Raw genomic sequence first — 19,292 nt, 5'->3', positions numbered from 1 at the left:
AAATAAACTCTCTTCCCCACTGCCATATTTTTAAAAGGTGCTCTTCACAGCTCCTACCTCAATATGGCTTCGATTCCAAAGTGCATTTTTTGAGACTACAGCAATGGGAAGGAAAAAAAAAACAAAAACCAAAACACAACCCCACAAAACACAAAAAAACCCAAACAAAAAACCCAAAACACCAAAGTCACCTCTCAGGATCTCATTAGCAAGAAGACTTTGTCATCACGTTGGTGGCCAGTCAGTGCAACCAAGGTATTTCTCAGCTCTAGATACTATGAGTCTTCCAGAGAAGGAGATAGGAGCTAAACCAGTGATGCAAGAGGAAGAGGTGAACAGAGGAGCTGAAAGGGTTTAAAATTGTAAATATCCTTCCTTTGGCTCCCTCCTCCCCTTTTCTGGAAAGCGCAGACAGGCAGTTTCAACCTTTCCACCGTTTATTTAACTGGCTTAACAGAGGGTCCTAACAGGTCACAAATAAGCTTTTTAAATAAAAAGCACAAGTTGAAATCAACTGTGGATATATCAAAACTCATGGCCAGACCAATTTTATTACTCGAGGTGGAATGAAAAACCACTGCAGCCTTCTTTTAATAGCAGATTCACGTAACAAGACCTCTTCAGCTAGCTGAATGAAGGTTGAGGTTCCTCAGAACGAAAGCACTTTTGACCAACCCATTCTTCTAAAACAAACAAATGAAAAGACACCTAGGTTTGTATCCAAAACTAGTATTGCTTAAGGACAAGTACATCCTCTAGAACAGTCTATTTTCGCTACAGCATTAAAACTTTAAGATTTTAAAATGTTTTTGCTGGAGAGATTATTCCTGCTTCTTTAAACCCTGTACATTTGCACATTTTCTGGTACCCTTTCCTTTTCAAATCTGTAACGCTGGAACACTTTTCAAGCATCCAACTGGCACATCATACGAGAGGAGTGGAGACCAGCATGACAAGAAAGAAAAGGAGCATCTTATGGGTGGCATTGAAAGATGTTAAAAAAAAAAACAATACTGGCCGGTGCTGAGTAGGATCAAGTGAAATGCAGGCAAAATATGAACTGCATTACATGTTAGAGTTTATTAGCAGCCTCATACAGCTGCTCAAATTCAGGCATCTAATACGGGGATGTGAACAGCTGGTACCATCACCTGCTGTTCCTGCAGAGTGAAAGGGAGTGTGTGACCTTCCGCTGCAGCACATGGGTCTTGTGCATGTGAAAAAGTACCGGTATGGGTTGCGAAACTCAATAGCATTAAGAACTGCCATCCAAAAAGAAACTGCAATTTAAAGGCAGCTGAATGAGAATTAACTTCACTTTCAGATTTTTAAATGGATTGTTAGTAAAAGCGGAAGGGAGAAAACTGTTTGCAAAATTTAAGTTGATGTTGCCTCTGACACAAAGCTTTAATAGTCAATTACCAAACAACTATTAAATTAATCATTCCAGGATGCCTATGATGGTCTTCCCCCCCATTATTTAACAACATATTTCTTCAGCAATTTCTTTTTCTCTGAAGAAAACATTTTATTTTTTTCAATTATTGAACTACCTTTCAGCTACTGTTAGAGTTGCTCTATTGCTTTCTACAATGTCTGAATCTTTTCATTTCTTCCTTTCCTATGTTTCCAAAACTCTTGTCAAAGCCTTTTCCCCAAGAAAACATTACTTTTTTATTTACCAAACATGGATATTTATTCCCTTATGTTCTTAATGAAGCAGAAGCCTTCATGATGAAAGCGTTCAGACTCCTGTATCACGCAAAGCAGCCATACGCTTTCAGAAAAGTTTGTTGTTGAGAACTTATCTCTTTGCCAAACCAAAATCTAGTTTTCCTACAATATCACAGTACTCCTGTTTCAACTGAAAAAGTCTCTTCTCATTGACCGTATTTTAACAGACTGGTAAATATTTGAGCAAACATATTTCCTACACCTTTGTGTTCATCATCAACAATGTCACCAAAGCAAATATTCCCAGGACTGTTTTCTCCCCACTCCCTGTACCAGCCTGATCACTTCACATCTGAAGTGCTAACTTCATACTGAGGCAGAATGTATTTGAGAGGGAAAGCACAAACGTAAAATTTGATAGTTCTTGTCAGATCTTAAGTCTGACAATATATTTGCACTTCAGACACTGAAAAACCAAATGTTTTAACTAAGAGCTGAGTATGCAAAGAAAAACATAGTATTTCTGAACGACAAATGTGAAAACCTCAGACTGAAGTGAAAACCAGCTAATGATGTCTCCTCCCATGCTGCCATGACAGCCACCTTAGTTATTACAGAACTATTACAGGCCACTATAAACTGTCTAATCCCGCTTTGAAGAACATCCAAGTTCCTCAGTGCAGTTACTAAAGATGCTTACATAAACAACCATATTTTACCACTGCTACTCGTTTTATTTCTAGAATAAAGCCCCTCCCCTAGGCTATACCCAGATCTAATAGACCGTTCTCCTTCAATACACCATGATCAAGATAACAACCACATCTTAATTTATTTCAACAATACCTCATATTTACAATTTGCCACCTAAATTATTTAAGCAGTTAATCAAGAGGTAAATGGAATCTAATTCAACAGCCACTTGGCAGACTTCATCACTGTATCAAGAAAAATGACAATTTCCTGAGAAGTAACAGGGCACAAAGACACATTTTAATAAAAAAACTTCCTCCCAGAATTAAGTTAAACACGATCAAAAGTGAACAGCATTGTTTTAAAGTCTCTTCTCTCATTTAAGTAGCATACACGTCGAGAATTATTTACAGTCATGCAAGCATTCAGACTCCTGCACCAAGCAAAGGCAGCATACACTTTCTGAAAGACTGCTCTCTTTATAACTTACTGTTTCAATATGGCAAGGAGTAAGTTTCAGCTTACTGCTACAAGGACAGAACTGGAAATTAGAATTCTGAAGTGCTTAGAGGATCAAACAATTGAAGTACCACCATCACTGAAGAATTTAACATATTCAGCTAACGAGCATTAATCAAGTGCACGCCTTCGAGTATTACAATTGTGTAATTGTGATTACAGCGCAAAATACATTAGCATAAGCTGTCATGAAAACAGTTTATCAAGCTGTTAATTTTAACAGGATAGCTAAAGCCAATGTCACCCCACACTTTAGTTCTATTGCATATATGTGCAAGCTCTCACCTAACATGTTTTACTTTTACATTTCTACCCATCTCGCATTGTCTTTTTTTTGGTCACAATGTCTCACCCTGTTCCTCAACTGTCACGCAACTATCACCTCCTCTTTCTTTCACAACATGCTTGAATACAAAAGTAGTTTGAACTGACAAGTTTTAACTTCACAATTGCACCAATGAAAAGAGCAGAGACACATTCATTTCATGAAGTTTAAGTGATGAGGAGTCTATGTCTATCTGTGCCCCTAAACTAAACAAGAAATGTCCACATATAATTAGGAGTTCATAGCAAGAGCAGGTTGCTTTAACACTTCCAATGGCATTTCCAAGTCACATGGCTACAGTACATCATACAATACTAATGTAGATCTACCAATTTTCTACAATAACTATGACTAGTTGATAAATGTTCCTTCTCGAGATGGGTTTTATTTCCTACAATTTTGTGATGACATGTACTGATTCACTGTCCCTAGAAGATTTATATATATTTAACTCACTCACGATTTAGCCTTCCTCACTCTATTAATGAATTCACAGATTTCCATTCACTCCCAAAGTTTTTCCCCAGAAAGAATCTGTTGATACCACCAACACTGGAATGAATGCACTACAAATTCATCCATGACATGACATTTCCATCCCTTGCACCTCAGAATCCATCATATCACAAGACCTCAGACCCTATCTTTAAGCCACTGTATTATAGGCAATATATACCAAACTTTCTTTTCTTTGTAGCTTTTAGAAGTGCTGTAAAGCAAGTTAAAATCATGTCATCTAAAAAATGATAGTTTTCATAGGACTGCATACAGCTGTAAGTTTTATAGCTCTGTCCTGGACAAATTTGCTGTGTTGTATCATTTTCTAAAGGCAAATTACAAAAGCAAGATCTTGACTATCCATCTGTAATTTTTTTTAAGAACGTACAATGAGGAGGTCCGTAACATGTTGGAAGAATTTTTTTTTCCTGATTGAAGAAAACAAACAAACAAAAAACCTTCCGCAACAATCTATTCCACAACACTCAGATAGCAGACAAGCCAGGTACAGTTACCTTAAAAAGAAAAAGCTCTTGCAAGTTTACCTCAAATGGGCAAGCCACCAACTGCACATCCCTCACTATTAACATTCCCTAACCAATCAACTCACTATTTCAATAACAATGTTCTCCGTTACTCTGCTACTTTTATACTTATCTTTAAAACCCTCCCGTTCTATCTCTCTTCTTGCTGGCTTTTTTCTTCCACACTAATTATTGAGAGAAGCAGCACTTTGTCACATACCCCTGCACTATTCCTGAGAAAAGGACATTTTGCCCAATTGAATCTTCTTTCAAATCTCTCCTCCAAACTCACATCTTGCTACAAACCATATTAGGGATCAGCCAACGACGGCGTGTTTAAAGGACATATGGAGGTAGTCATTAAGAAAAACCCTCAAGTGTTTAACAACTTTGTATACTTAATGACTTCTCTCTCCTACCCCCTTAAGCTACAAACTCTTTGAGGTGAGGAATGCTTCAGAATGCTTGCTGTGTATGTACGACCAATGCTTCTCGGCAGTCCTATTACATATTATGCAACTATATAAATATGCACCTGCACTTTCTGACACAAGTTAATTGCTTCTTTGAAGTAAATCACCTTTGAGACATTGTTTTTGACAGGTTAGATAGCAGCAGTTTAGCGAGCAGAGAAGACAGTTAAAAGAAGGAAAGGTGACGGAACAGAAGAGCTATATATTTAATAAACTTCTACTGGAATTCAGCAATTTCACGTACACTCCTACTTCCAGAGGGTTTTTACTGTAATGCAAATAGCCTTAACGTCTCTTAATTGTCCACAATTTCCTTTAGCTAGTCTTGACCAAAACAAAGACATCATCATCAAAAAAAACTGGAATAAAACCTCCACAGATGACTTAAGAGGAACCTTAACTTCAACGGAGCATCTGGTATTGCCTTTCTACCAAATCAAACTGCAATTTATTGCCCTCTAATGTATGTACATTAGGCCATTTCCTTTATGGCTCCACTTCACACAGAAGCAGTAACTGAAGGAAATAATGGAGTGCCCAACAAGTGGGAAAGTACTTGCTCAACAAGCGTGGAACAAGAGAGAGTCAGTTGCGCACCGTGCACATGTGGCAGCTCTTCAGAGCCCAGCCCTGCAGTGGTAACAGAAGGCTGGTGTTACAGAACAAGCCCACTGTGGGAACTCTGCCAAGCAACAGCCAGGAGCGCTTGTCCATCTAAATCCTTGGGTCCTTAAGGATTAGGGGTCAGGAAACAATTCCTCCCAACAGCACCACCTCCTGCCTGTACCTGCCAGTCATTAGCCATGCACAGATGGAAGACTGTTAAGCTCCAAGCTCTAGTCTTAAATTGCACCCAAAGAACTGTATTAAAAGGATGCTGAGGTGGTATCTCAAGGGTGGTGATGCTGCACTGCAGAAGAGAGTTCAGATGTCCTGACTTTAAGAGAAATGCAGAAAAACCTTGTGTGAAGACCATCTTACTGGGTTGGTTGGTTTTTTTGCTCTAGATATTCCCAGAGTCGCTCCACTTCTTTTGAATTTGTTCAGTAAGTTTCTTACTACTCAGAAACACAAAATAGAAGGTGAACACAAGAGCTAAAAGGTTATCAAATTAAGGATGCTACGCAACTGCAGTTTAGCCCTTTCTGCCTGTTCACTCCTAGTTATACAATCTCTCAATTACAAATTTCCCTTTCTCAGGAGTCCCGATTTCATACAGTAACCTATGTTGAAGGGCTCAGTGAACAACTCAGTAGAATCAATTAGAGTTCAGAGTGACCTCATCCATACCTGACTCCTCACACACTCTGCATAAATGCTGTCCCGCACACAACACAAAAGCCTTGGAAAAGGTTATGGTGCTTGTCTTGGTGCACCTATAAGCTTCACAAATACTAACAGTTATTCTTCATCAAGCACATTCCTCCTCTTTCTTCCTTTATACAGAAAATAAACTAAATCTTAAGTGAAGTTATGACAATTTTGGTGTTAGTTTTGGGCTTGAGAAGTTCACATCCCAGGTGTCCCAGTGCAGCTACCATTCTTAGGACACATTAGCGTCACTGCAGAAAAATCGCTTAGAAAGGAAAGCACAAAATTAGCAACCACATGGGTAAAGTCTGGTTTATTATTTCTCCAGTAACACCAAGAAAATCTGTGCCAAAAATATCAGTAGAAACCTATTATCTGAGGGAAATTCAAAGACCTCAGCCGTAAGACAGTCATTTGATGCTACAACGAGATTAAAAAGAAGATTACCCTCTCTCTAAGAGAGTATCTGGAACTACCTGCAGCTTCAAAGCAAAAACACTGCATTGGTTTACATTCTCTGTAAACTTGGAAGGATGCCTGCATTCATGAAGACTAGGACCTTGCTTTTAAAATGACAACTTTTACTGCATTACCTGAACACAATTTGCAAAAATCAAGTCTGGATTCAGCCTGCAAGCAAAGCATCAAATTAAGGTTGTCACCTTAATCTTCATATTTCTTATAGTAAGAAGGTGACAGAAAATATTAAGAGAAGTTAATTACCACTTCTGTACACTGTGTCAGGTCATTCGATACACACTAAAATTGTATTGCCATCCACTAATTAGAGTAAGGCTGAGTTAAAGTTATGGAAACCTTACTCTACCAATTTCCTAACCTTTCTTACACCCTTTCCATTCTTCTTAAAAATTTTATAGAGAATGCAACAAAAGCTAAATGTTAGCCTGAGTCGCTTGGTCTTCCAAAATACCAAGTTAACATGTATGGATACTCGTTATTTAAAAAAAAAAAAAAATTTTTTTTTTTTAAAGTTATCACAGGAACAGACATAATCTAGGAGACCAGCAAGTCTTCTAGATCTTTTATATGAAGCTGATATGCAACAAAAAAAAGCTTAGGTGATTTTTTTTTTAATGTCTGCTCTGGATAACACTGCAATCCTTCAATGCAAACAAAAGGAGAAGTATCACAGCTTACAGTTCATCAGTATTTCTTATTTGCGAATAAGTCCTGGCACTTCCTGCAGAAACTCAAGATATAAATAATAAATAAAATACGGCATCGCTCTTATCTGCAAAGTGCAAAGTAACAAGCATTGCAGCACTATACATATCACATATCCACATAATCTAATTCCTACACTTCTTTAAAAACAAAACATTATTTTTTCTGATTTCTTAACTTGAATAGACCACAATGAATATCTCCGATTCTATTCAACAGCACTGCAATAACATTGAGAACAGGCCGCACATTTATATTTACTACCGATTTACCACCACTTAAAACTAGATCTTTCAGAAAAAGTTCAGACATTAATCCCAAATCAGGATAAAATTCCCGTACTGTTTTATATGTATGTCAGATTGTCCCTAAAAATTGAGTTTCCAGAGCTGAGACATGAGAAAATGAGCGTGCAATCAAATCTACATACCAGAAAACTCATGGCTACAGTAACAAGTATATTAAGTCAGTATACTGGGCAAAGGTTCTCTTACGGTTACAGTCATTTGACCTTTAGCCAGCTCTTAATGCCCCAGCCAACGCTCTAAAGATGGAGATTTGCAGCAGCTTCTTGTCTGAAGTAAGCCATGAAAAGATTCTTCTGAACCCACTGTACAAGCATTCATTTAAAATGTCATGAATGTGCATGAAATCAGAGTGCTTCTAACAGCTTACTTCGTAGCTTCTGTTTAAATGCACTAACTCTGAACCACCAGAGGATAAAAGGACTCAAACCTTTCAGTCTGGCACTCATGGACCTAAAATATACACAAGCACCTCTTCACAGGTGTGTTTACCTAGTTTAAACCTTATTTAAATAGACTCTTGATGCACACACTTTCCACAAACATCTGCTTCTCCCACTGCAGTGCTGACTTGTACAAGGCAGTTGTATTCAGTCATTTTCTGTCCTAAAGCCATCCTACACACCAGTAAGCAGTACTTCAGTCATGAAAATCCTGGTTACTGACGCATCCCCCCAGTCAGAGCAAAGCACAAATCCTGCAGTGAAGAAAACGACTACAGAAGTACCTGCTCTTACCTCTACATCGTACTGGAATGGTCTGGACTTCAACAGCTACAGCAAGATTTAAGGAAACCCAATCCTCGTCAGATCATGGAAAAGCAGGCTTATAATTAATTCACATTTCCAGCCATTTGTGGTTATAAAACCTCTCCCTAGTGAGCTCAAGAGCATCCTAAGTTGGAAACACTCATGAAAGAGAAGATGCCCAGTTATCACTGGACGTCAAAAAGAAGCTTCCTTTTGTTGACCTAAATCCATAACAAAACTGACAAAATGAACAAAAATTTCAACATCCAGGCACATTTTCTAGATACTCAGCTTACTTTAAAAAGCAGTCAAATGGAAGCTGTGGTGACAGTGACCCTAGATCCAAACTTGTATCAATACTAAGGCTTCTATCAGTTTTAAAATAACCTTTGAAGATGTAGTCGTATTTCAATTTTGCATGCATGGACCAAGCTTGATAGTCACTGCTTCCATATGGTCGTAACTCAGGACACTGATTTTTGCTTTTTCTAAGCATTGGAAATATAAGACACTGCATCAAACTTAGGCTTACGGTGCTTATCTTAGTACAACAAGTATTCACCTATTAAATTTATCTTGGAGTAACTTATGCATCACCCAAGACAACAGAACCTCTATTTTTCCTTTCTGATTTTCAAACAACTACTATCAATAATAATTAGAATATATGCAGCCCAGAAAAGTGTAAAAGTAGCATACAATAAACCAAATTATAGTGGATCAGAGCAGACATGCTGTTCATTTTCAAATTATTAAACTGTGTTTACAAATCTACATAAAATTGCCACAGAAATTAAGTTTCTCTGTCAGAATTTTTAAAAGCAACATCATTCCACATAATTCAGGTCCAAGGCCCTTAGCTAGGTATGCTGAATGGTAGAAGTGAAGTTACTCTTACCATAATCATGGCATTGTGCTGAGCAACAGCATCTTCTCTAGATGCTTCCTTCGAGAGCCCATTTAGACATTACAATGGGATGGGATACCACTACTTAGTTGCAGGCAAGCTTTTACTATTTTGGTAATCAAATAAAACACATTATGCAATTTAGCTACTCTTGAGGAGCAATACTTTGAAATGGGAATCTTTAGCTGCTGGAGGCATACGGTGCATCTTTATACCCTTGACCAGGGTATTTCAGCATCACAGTCATGACAGAGTTAATACCCACTAGCTCAGAGGAGAACAAAAGGTACTCCACTGCAACATGCCTAACATTTACATTGCCTCTCTTTGCTCATTAAACAGGTTTTGGTTAAATAATGAACAAACTGTATTACAGACTCCGATGAGAATTCCAAAATTATAAATCAACTGGTAAAGCCCAGAGGAGAATGAAGGGAGTGGGAGGGAAGGAAGGATAATATTGACTAATATAAAGGGCGCAGCTTGACAGTGGATATTCCTGCCACACCTGATCAAACATGCTCCATGGGGGAGGGGAAGGGAGGGCGAGAGTAAGAGGGGAAATGGGACAAGGCAGCCTGAAATTTGCATCCGGAACAGATTAAAATGGGTTCTTGGGGGATTGAGAAAATACATAATATATATTACTATAAATGCAAAATTGTACTAAAAGCTAACTCAAATGTCAAAGATTACAGCTTGAATAAATTTAAATATAAAAGCAATGTGTTTCCATGAGCTAATGAAAGAGACATGAACGGAAGGTCCAGGCAAAAAAAACCCCAAACCCCCAAAAAAAAACCCAACCCAAAACCCAAACCAACACACCCACAAAAAAACCTAAGCTTGGACTTTTCACTGCCTGGAAGACGAAGCAGGAGGCTCTGTATCGTTCAAGTATTGCTTGGGAACCAGTCCATGTCTAAAACTGAAAAAAACGGAGCATAGCAATGATGCCCTATCTCAAGACACTAGATGGTAAACAGCAGTCACTGAAGCTGAAATGACCTGTTTAAAAGAACCCCATGTAGTCAAACCAACATGCTATCATCACCATATATAAGCAATTATTATCTCAGCATGAACCACACTTACATGATGACTAATACTCACAGGGAGTCTCTGAACCTCTCAGTACATTAAACTTTACTTTCTCTAACAAAAGCAGATAGTGGGCTTGCATTTTTTTCCCCCCAACAAGTCAACAGCACATTGTATCTAGCTACTCCAGATAAATGGCCAGTCCCTGACATTTACTCATACTGCATTTATTTGAGCATCCTGACATTCCCTGCTCTTGTTGATCAGAAGAGATATTTGCAATAATGGCAAAGAACTTCAGGAGTCTTAAAGAAAATTTTATCTCATAGAAGGGAGAGAAGGAAAATTTCCTCCCAAAACACTTTTGGTGACTGTATGCATATCCTACAGAAGATGAGTGAGCTTACAAAAAAAACACAAATCCAGACTGTCACGTAGTCTGGGTACAAGCATAACATCCAGAACAAAGATACTATCCAGAAATGCAAGTTGTGCAGGAGTTCCGTAAGATGTCATGACCTGACAGAAGAGTCCTGCTCACAACCAAGGGAAGTTCACCTGGCAAAGAAAAGTAAAGTGTTACACTTACAGGCAGCCACAAAAGAGAAAGGAATAAGGGCTTAGAACTGGCACATGTCCTCAGCACCTCTCGTCTGCACCGGGAAGCGGCACTACTGTACTTCTAGGGAACATATTTTTTATAGGATTCCAGGCTCAGCGCTGACACAAGAATGGGCACACTTTGCAACTAGAAATGCAAAAAGTCCATCTCAAACTTAGGTTGAGTGCAGTTCTGAACACTCACTGTAATGAAGGGACCAGAAATAAAGCTTACTTTCAAATATTACAATCAGTAAGACAAATCTTGGGAAGAACCAGCAGAATGCCACATGCAGCTCAGGATTAGCCTCACTTCCAGACTCTCAACATATGCTTAGGTTACACTTAAACAATCACTCCTGAAACTACAAAAAGAGAAAATGTGGGGGGAAAGGGGAGAAAGATGGGTTGGGAGAAAAAAAACTGGTCAGAACACATATCACAGCTTTGTGTTCTACTTCTGTAATCAATATAGATTTCCAATTCCTTTCAGTGTAACTCGTCACAAAGTAAGCCTTTCACGTCAAAATTCAAGAAACCCAAATGGAAAGTGAAGCCTGTGCTTCACTTATTACTGATAACAGATGATGAAAACCAACAAACCAAAGAATGTCAGGAGAAAACAGATAATGGGAGGCTACTTTCTAAGCAGATTCTTCCCATCATTCGCAGACCGGAAAGCATAAACAAAGCACAGAAAGACTATGCATAATAATACACGATTTCATATATTACTACAAGCTTCAGTATATTGAAGAAACACACACATTTATATACAAAAAAAATGGGGGGGGAGACAGACAGACAGACAAACAGACCTCTCTCTCCAGATAGTGGCAGCAGTGGTATTTGTGTACTAGTTTACGTTGGTATTATTTGTAAGTATGTACATATTTGCTCTTTTCTTGTTATGACCTCTGGACAGTAAATAAGACAAACAAGTACACCTGTACATTTATTTACATATATCCTAGCAGATACACATACCTGCTGATTTCTGTATAAGCTTACCTGTTATATTATTCAGCACTTCTTTTAAGAGGCTAAAGCTATGCAGCAGGGGATCCCTTTCTTCATCCTATAGGTTATATATAGGAAGGAAGTCATTAACGAGGCAAACATATTCCTGAAGAAAAATCTTAATAATGGGTGTGTAAAGACCTCACCTTCGTATTCACAGAAGTACTGTGGGTTGAGTTTATCACTGTCAGTGTGTTTATTCCATCAAAATCAAAAGAAGCATTTTTATTTTCCTGCTAGTGCTCCCCAATGCCATACAGCTCAAATGTCAAAGCATAGGTTCAAGACTGAGCATTCTGGTTTGGTTTTATTGTCCTTCGAAGTATTTCTGATTAGCCTTCCACTGTTCAATAAATTTCAGAGCAGATCTACCTCATACCATATTGAAATGGCTCATCTGGATTTGCTATAATGTTAATCTATGCAGATTGTAACGGGAACAGAAATACAATGACATTTGGTGCCATTAAAATAACTTGAAGAATCACAGTGCAAAATTTATATGAATAGTTGCATCCTTTAGCCTTAGTCTGTCTTTACAATATTAAAATAAGGACGAGCAGCAGTTTCTCCAAGCTGTGTACATCCGCAGCCACACCTCCTACTGGGTGGCAGTGAGCTCTAATGAAGAAACGCCTGTTAGAAAGAAAAAGGGCCCTGCCCTTTGACAAACTGAAACCACTTGTGCTGGATGACAGCCATCTGCTATTCATGTGACATTCTGAAGTGCACCACAGATACAGTGTGCCACATGCAGACATTTACACTGTGGAAGCCATAAACTGACCAATACATCATTAGACTTGGAAACATTGTATTAATGGCTTTTAGCAAAACAGGTTTGAAAGTATTAACAGGTTGCAGTCAGGAATATAGCTAGCTGTCACAAAACAGAGTTAAAAAAAGATACTATGCCGTATGAAAGATTAAAAGATACCCTATATATAATGACTTCCCCAATTTTTATTTCATGGCTTTCATGATGAAGACCGTCTTCTCTAAGAGGGCACAAAAGATATATAAAAACACTGTGCTAAATAATGTAACACCATATATTCAAAATCCCTGACATACCAGGAGATAAAAGTCTAAATGAGATGATTCCCATGTGGAATACAACGTGGGGTTTTTTGTTTGTTTACAGGGTATATAGGTAGAAGATTTCCAGCTCTGTACCTCTTACAGTCGCAGGCACACAGGAAGCCAAAACTGCTCAGCATGAAACAATGTAGAAAGTTGTTCCAACTTTACTTACGAAAGTACTATAACAAGCGCTAAAAAAAATGGAGGTACTTTTCTAAAACCAGGTGGTTTCTGCCATAGCACTAACAGGTAGCAACCATTCAAGGTAACTTACCAGATGTGTGTGAGTGCTCCATCGGGCATTACGCTTTATGGCTCCCACCACCGCATTGATTTCACCTTGTACAATGTAAATGTTCTTATCCACCATCCTGACAATCCTGAAAATAAAGGTAATTCAAATTAATCTCCAGTCCCTCAGAATCATTCTCTTCCTCAGATGAAACATCAAGTTGGCCCTAGTCAAGCAGGAGGGCCTGAAGAGATGCGTCATGGTTTAACCCCAGCTGGCAACTAAGCACCACCCAGCCGCTCGCTCACTCCCCCCCTCCCCGGTGGGATGGGGGAGAGAATCAGAAGGGTAAAAGTGAGACAACTTATGGGCTGAGATAAAGACAGTTTAATAGGGAAAGCAAAAACCGCGTGCGCAAGCAAAGCAAAACAAGGAATTCATTCACTCCTTCCCATCGGCAGGCAGGTGTTCAGCCATCTCCAGGAAAGCAGGGCTCCATCACGCGTAACGGTTACTTGGGAAGACAAACGCCATCACTCTGAATGTCCCCCCCTTCATTCTTCTTCCCCCAGCTTTATAAGCTGAGCATGACGTCATATGGTGTGGGATATCCCTTGGGTCAGTTGGGGTCAGCTGTCCCGGCTGTGTCCCCTCCCAACTCCTTGTGCCCCCCCAGCCTGCTCACTGGTGGGGTGGGGCGAGAGGCAGAAAAGGCCTTGACTCTGTGTAAGCACTGCTCATCAACAACTCACAACACCCCTGTGTTATCAACACTGTTTCCAGCACAAATCCAAAACACAGCCCCATACTAGCTACTATGAAGAAAATTAACTCTATCCCAGCCAAAACCAGGACAAGATGCAAGAAACTCTTTCAGATCTTTGTTTTGTGCATGCAAATACAGTTATTTTGTCAAAAGGAAGACGCTTTTCCAGAGTGCGTTTTCAAGACCATGAGAGCAGACAGTTAGTTATAACAGGGCATCTGCGAAGCAAGAGACAACTTTGCCAAGGCACATTCCTCATTTTTTTCCAGTCTATGTAAGTTCACAGAAAGATAAAGCGTTAGGGTACCAGGACAGACATCCATGACAATGCAATAACATACGGATCTCCAGCACTTATGCAAAGTCCCACAGCTCTACACAGAACACAAAGCCAATCTTGTACTCTGTTAAATAAGCATCAGTGGCTTGAATAAGCTGGCCAGAGCAAAACTCTTTGGGACTTTAAACTTTGACAAAATAAAGTAATTTATAACAGATGTTGATTTCACACTTGCTTCATGAAAAAAGCTTTCAAGAAAGCAGGCAAGTAAAAAAGTCATGGGTAAGACCCCACAAAGAAATGAGCAAAACTAGAGACAAAACTGGATGGAACACAGGGAGAAAAGGTGAGAAAGCTAAAGGCAGACATTTACTCTCATGTAGCCTTAGGTCTTACAGGGAAAAACTTAAACTGATGTGCCCAGAGAGCGAGGCAGAAGAGGGGAAAAAATTTTACAAGCAAGAAATATTTGTAATGGTCTGAGAAAAAGAAACAAAGAGTGGATTACTATAGGATTGTTCTCTCTATACTAGCTGTAGCCCAGATACAGTCAAGCATAAAGAAATAAGAATGGAGGGGAATGAACAGACATGACTGTTTATAAAGACTAAACAGGACTTATAAAGAGGCCAGAGAGTCAGATGATACCATGTCTGCAAATGAGAAGGATTTAGTGAAATGGTAGCCAAGTAATGAGACTTTCTCAGAAGATATGAAAGGAAAATGAGGACTCCAGCTTGAAATCACAACAGGCCATCCATAGGGAAGCAAAAGACTGAAAGCAGATGAAACATTGATCATAACACTTCAAATCAGACAGGGTCATTTAAAGGACTCAACTGGGGAGGCGGGGCAGGGGGTAATAAAACACAGAGAATATGAGAAGGATTTTTGCCCACGTAGCAAAAGCAAAGCTGGAAGGAAACGGTTTTGGTGTATTACTCCAGACCTCAGAAACACCACTACAGAAATTTCAGAACATACATCCTGGATCTGTCAGGCTTCACATTAATTAACATGTTTGAATTATCAACAACACTTTAAATATACAAATATCCTCTGAGTGAAAGAGACTAATTTGCTTCAGGACTCTGTAAATAACGGAAAGAAAGCAAAATATTACAAGAAGATACCTTATCAAGGGAGAGCATCAGATTTGTTGTTTCGGGTTTTTTACATGTTTGCAATAGGATGAATAACCTTATGGCAAAACTGTTTCTTACTTCATTAGATTAATTATACATAATGGTATTCCTAAGTGTTACACAATAAATCAGGGGCAAAGACAAAAAGTATTTTATAATATAGGAACTGCCATGACAGACCAGATCAATGGTTTATCTCATTCACTACTAGATGATTCAGAAAAATAAACAAATAGTTCTGCCAAGTAGTTTGCTTGTGCCCTGAAGAACAAAGGTTTATGTCCTCCCTCGCAGCTGTATGTAACAGAACCACAGATATTCTTCCTACTCATGTGTCTAATGCTCGAGATGTTCCCATCCTCAATAGTAACTTATTCCATATATTATTTATATGACTGCATTAAAATACTGCATAAAATACCCTTGATAGCATTTTTTTCTGCTTCAGTATGTTGTCTTTGTTTTAGTACAAGGCATTAATGGGAGATTTTCTCCTCCATGTAAAATTCCTCACTTATTTATTTCTTCTTTCAGTAATTCAAATATTTTCCATATTTGTACATAGGCAGTTTCAGGGTTCAAAACTTTGGCCCGCAGAAGTACTTTTGGGGAAATATATCTATATTCATACATTCAAATTTGTCAAAACTCAAGTTTTTCCTGTCTTCACTGTTACAAAACAATATTGAGCATGTAAACTTTGTAGTGCCATTCCATGCATTTAGCGAACCAACATGGAAACAAAGGCTCCCCCAACCTGATTTGGAAAAGCATGTAAAGAAATACCAGACGTATGTATCACATGCCTTGCACATACACAGATACTCAATAGTTCTGCCAATATTTAAAGTGATGCCAAAGCTTAAATGCTATTCTGCATACTACTGAATCTGCTTGTAGGACTCCTATTTCTTCTCCTCTACTTTTAACCTAAAAGAATCAAGATGGAAAAGTTTGTTAAACTCAGTCCTTCGTGAACATAGGAGACTTGCAATGCTCAGCTGTTCCCAAACCTGGCGCTATCTCCAAGCGGCAAAATACAAAGACGATAGACACAAACCTCCAACACACACCTTTTCGTTTTAACCTGCTGGGAAACTGAATGTGATGATCCTTTCAAGCAAGTGTGCAAAAAATCCATGTTGCTTGGCAAGGCTCTCCTGACATATTAAAATCCTGAAAAACTTAAGGGTTTTTTTTTGCAATTATATCCTTTCATTGCTAACTATTTGAGAAGACTTGATGAGAACGCACTCCTTTCCTCACTGCAGATTCCATTAAATGTAGCTTTATTCAAAAGTACAAAAATTCACTTTACCCATGCCAAAAAATTTACTGGTCCAATGCAATTGAAATAACCTATCATGCTGGCGACACAAATACACTCTCAGATCTCTGAACATCACACATACAGCCCACTTCACCACAAACACTGGGTAAAGACGGGGGAAAAATCCTGCTCTACATTTAAGCTTGCAGTTAACCAAGCAATAGCACACACACATTCCAAAGTAAACCAGAGCCAACTATCTTCATTCACGCAAAGGACCTTTGCAACTGTGAGCTGGAGAAGGAAACAGAAAATAATTACAGGGTGGGGGGGAAAGCCAGACAGCTATTTTCAGAGGGATGCACCTTATAAGCTGAACCCGCCAAAAGCACCATCCATCCCTGTAAAAGTTTAAAAGTTTATTTCAAGCAATGGAAACAGCTTCTCTAAACTCTGCACTTCCCAAAGCCTACCTCTTTTAAACTATCAGATAATTTCAGTATGCATTTCTTCAACTATATCTTCATCGCAAGCAACAACTGCTCACACTTTAGAGCTCAGTATAGATGTACTATATTGAAAGAAGTTTTAAGATTGTAATTAATGCTCTGAAGCTGCAGAAAGTTACAAGATTTACCAGACCAGCACTGAATGATCAGTTAGATTTACGAGAGCATGATGGTAGTCAAGCAAAACCCCTAAATGTTTGTTCAACATACAAAAAAAATTGCTAACGTGAATTCAGGCTTAATGTTACAAAGGTATGGTCTGAAGAGTGGGATATTGTATAACTTTTGGTTGGACAGGTTAACAGAACTACTAATGCTGAAGACCATGAAAAAAGTTGAAACAACCTCCCTAGCAAAGCCATGGTTCTGACACCTCTTGATGTTTTCAGATCAAGACTGGATGCCTTGCCTGAAAGCAACCTTCAGTCAAACACTAGGTAGTGGACTCAGTACAGAAACAAATGGATTAAGTTCTGTGGTCTTGAGTTATGCAGAAAAAACAGGAAAGGTACCTATTAAATTTCAAATGCTTTTTAGCTCCTTATCTCTTCAGTTAGTCCTTCATAAACTCCTGTTTCTTCCTCATGATAGGTTCATACATCTGCTTAAATCTGCAGACCAGTCCTCAGATTTCACTCCTGCGCAGAACTTTGACAGGCAGCACAGTGAAAATGACAGCGCCAAACCAAGGCAACACAGCTGCCCAGCCCACCACGAGAAACAGGGAAGCTGTTAGCATTCACAGCCTCGCTGCTAACAAGGTTAGGAACACTATGAGTAGAAAAAGGTAGATGCCGGAGCATGTCATAAAGGAACAAAATCTAACATTCATATGCTTCCCAAAGCCTTCAGCAATGTTCTGTGGACAGTAATTATCACTATTCTGAGACTCCTGAAATAGTATCAGATGTGAAATCTTCATATAAAAACACTGACGAGATTTACATCTGCAAATGTTCTCTCACACGTGCACTGAACACTCCACTGCTCAACCTTGGAACACGCTACCCCAAAACATCCCAGTGCATAGGAACCCAATTTTTTCCTGGGTATCACCAGGAAAGAAGAAGTCTCAGGTACACTTTTAGGAAACACTCCTTCCGCTGCAGGGAAATGTCTGCAACTCTTCTGGAAACAAGCAAGAGTTAGCATCAGAAGTGACAAAGTCTGGCAGACTTCCATCAAGTCACTTCTTCCTATCACTAACTTTAGCCTTCAGCCATGGTAACTGACTCAAACCCGGTGAAACTACTCCAATAAATAGCAATATTAAAACCCAACATAATCACTACATATGAAAGGTAGTGTTTCAAAGTAAGCTTCCGTTGACCTAAATTTGCACTGTTTATGATAAAGCATGAATACTCTATATAGCCTCCGACCTAGATTTGGCCACTCGAGTCCTGATACAATACACTGCCACCAAATCAGAACACACAACACCCTTCAGTCCATGAATCACAAACAATTCCTGCCTAACTCAGAGCTAGCTAGGTTACCCAGAAGCCCAGCTGACAATGAAAAAGCTCCTTTTCTTCCTTCTAAACCGCACACTGAAGGTACATGAATCTCTACCAGGAAATTTAACTTGCTTGGGTTTTTCATGCAATAACTACTCTGCACTAAACATCACAGGCAGTAAAAGTTCCAAGAACTCAGGATGTTTCTTTGAAGGCTAGCTCCTGATGCCTGGACAAAAATAATAGAAAAGTATTAATGTATAAATATGGCAAGGAACTGTGCAGTCCAGTGATGGCAAAATTCTGGGCAATTAAGAACACCCTTTAAAAGATAAGCAGCAGTAACATGACAGCGGTGGCACATCAGAAAGGAAGGTGGGACAGGCTTCTCTGCAGGTCTCCACATTTGGTTGCAAGACTGAGATAGCGCCTGGGAATCAAGAAGAGAAGGTAACTCACATTTATCTGTCAGAACTGCAGAGTAAAAATGAAACCTAAGGTAAATACGGAGGGGGATTTTCTTTCTTCCGATTACTTCATACTGTTGAAACTAAGAAACATGGTACCAGCTGAACTCATAACGTACACCCTAAGTCAGCGCTCAGCCTTCCTCCTGCAACAGCTAAGAAGCTGGCTACGTGCTGGGGAAAGTCTCCGTTTCCACCGATTTTTAAGCAAGCCGACTTCGCGCACGGTAAGCGGGTGCCCGTGCCGGTGCAGCGC

General features: G+C 39.2%; 1 protein-coding gene across 4 annotated transcripts in view; it reads right to left on the bottom strand.

Moving 5' to 3' along the window:
- The window catches only part of GBF1 (golgi brefeldin A resistant guanine nucleotide exchange factor 1), a 105,170-nt gene extending 91,890 nt beyond the window's left edge, over positions 1–13,280 (bottom strand). For 3 of the 4 annotated variants that reach the window (XM_009277699.1, XM_009277700.1, XM_009277702.1), the window contains exons 1-2: positions 13,182–13,280; positions 11,816–11,882 (exon numbers count right to left, since the gene is read on the bottom strand). In XM_009277699.1, coding sequence (XP_009275974.1) covers positions 11,816–11,882; positions 13,182–13,277 — 163 coding nt within the window. In that variant the 5' untranslated portion in view covers positions 13,278–13,280. The remainder of the gene's footprint in view (positions 1–11,815; positions 11,883–13,181) is intronic. The other variant, XM_009277701.2, reaches the window with a different exon arrangement.
- Positions 13,281–19,292: the final 6,012 nt, after the last annotated feature.

This window comes from Aptenodytes forsteri, unplaced genomic scaffold (assembly GCF_000699145.1).
Source record: "Aptenodytes forsteri isolate BGI_AS27 unplaced genomic scaffold, ASM69914v1 Scaffold15, whole genome shotgun sequence".
Classification (NCBI taxonomy): Eukaryota; Metazoa; Chordata; class Aves; order Sphenisciformes; family Spheniscidae; genus Aptenodytes; species Aptenodytes forsteri.
This window is presented reverse-complemented; position numbering and strand designations above follow the sequence as displayed.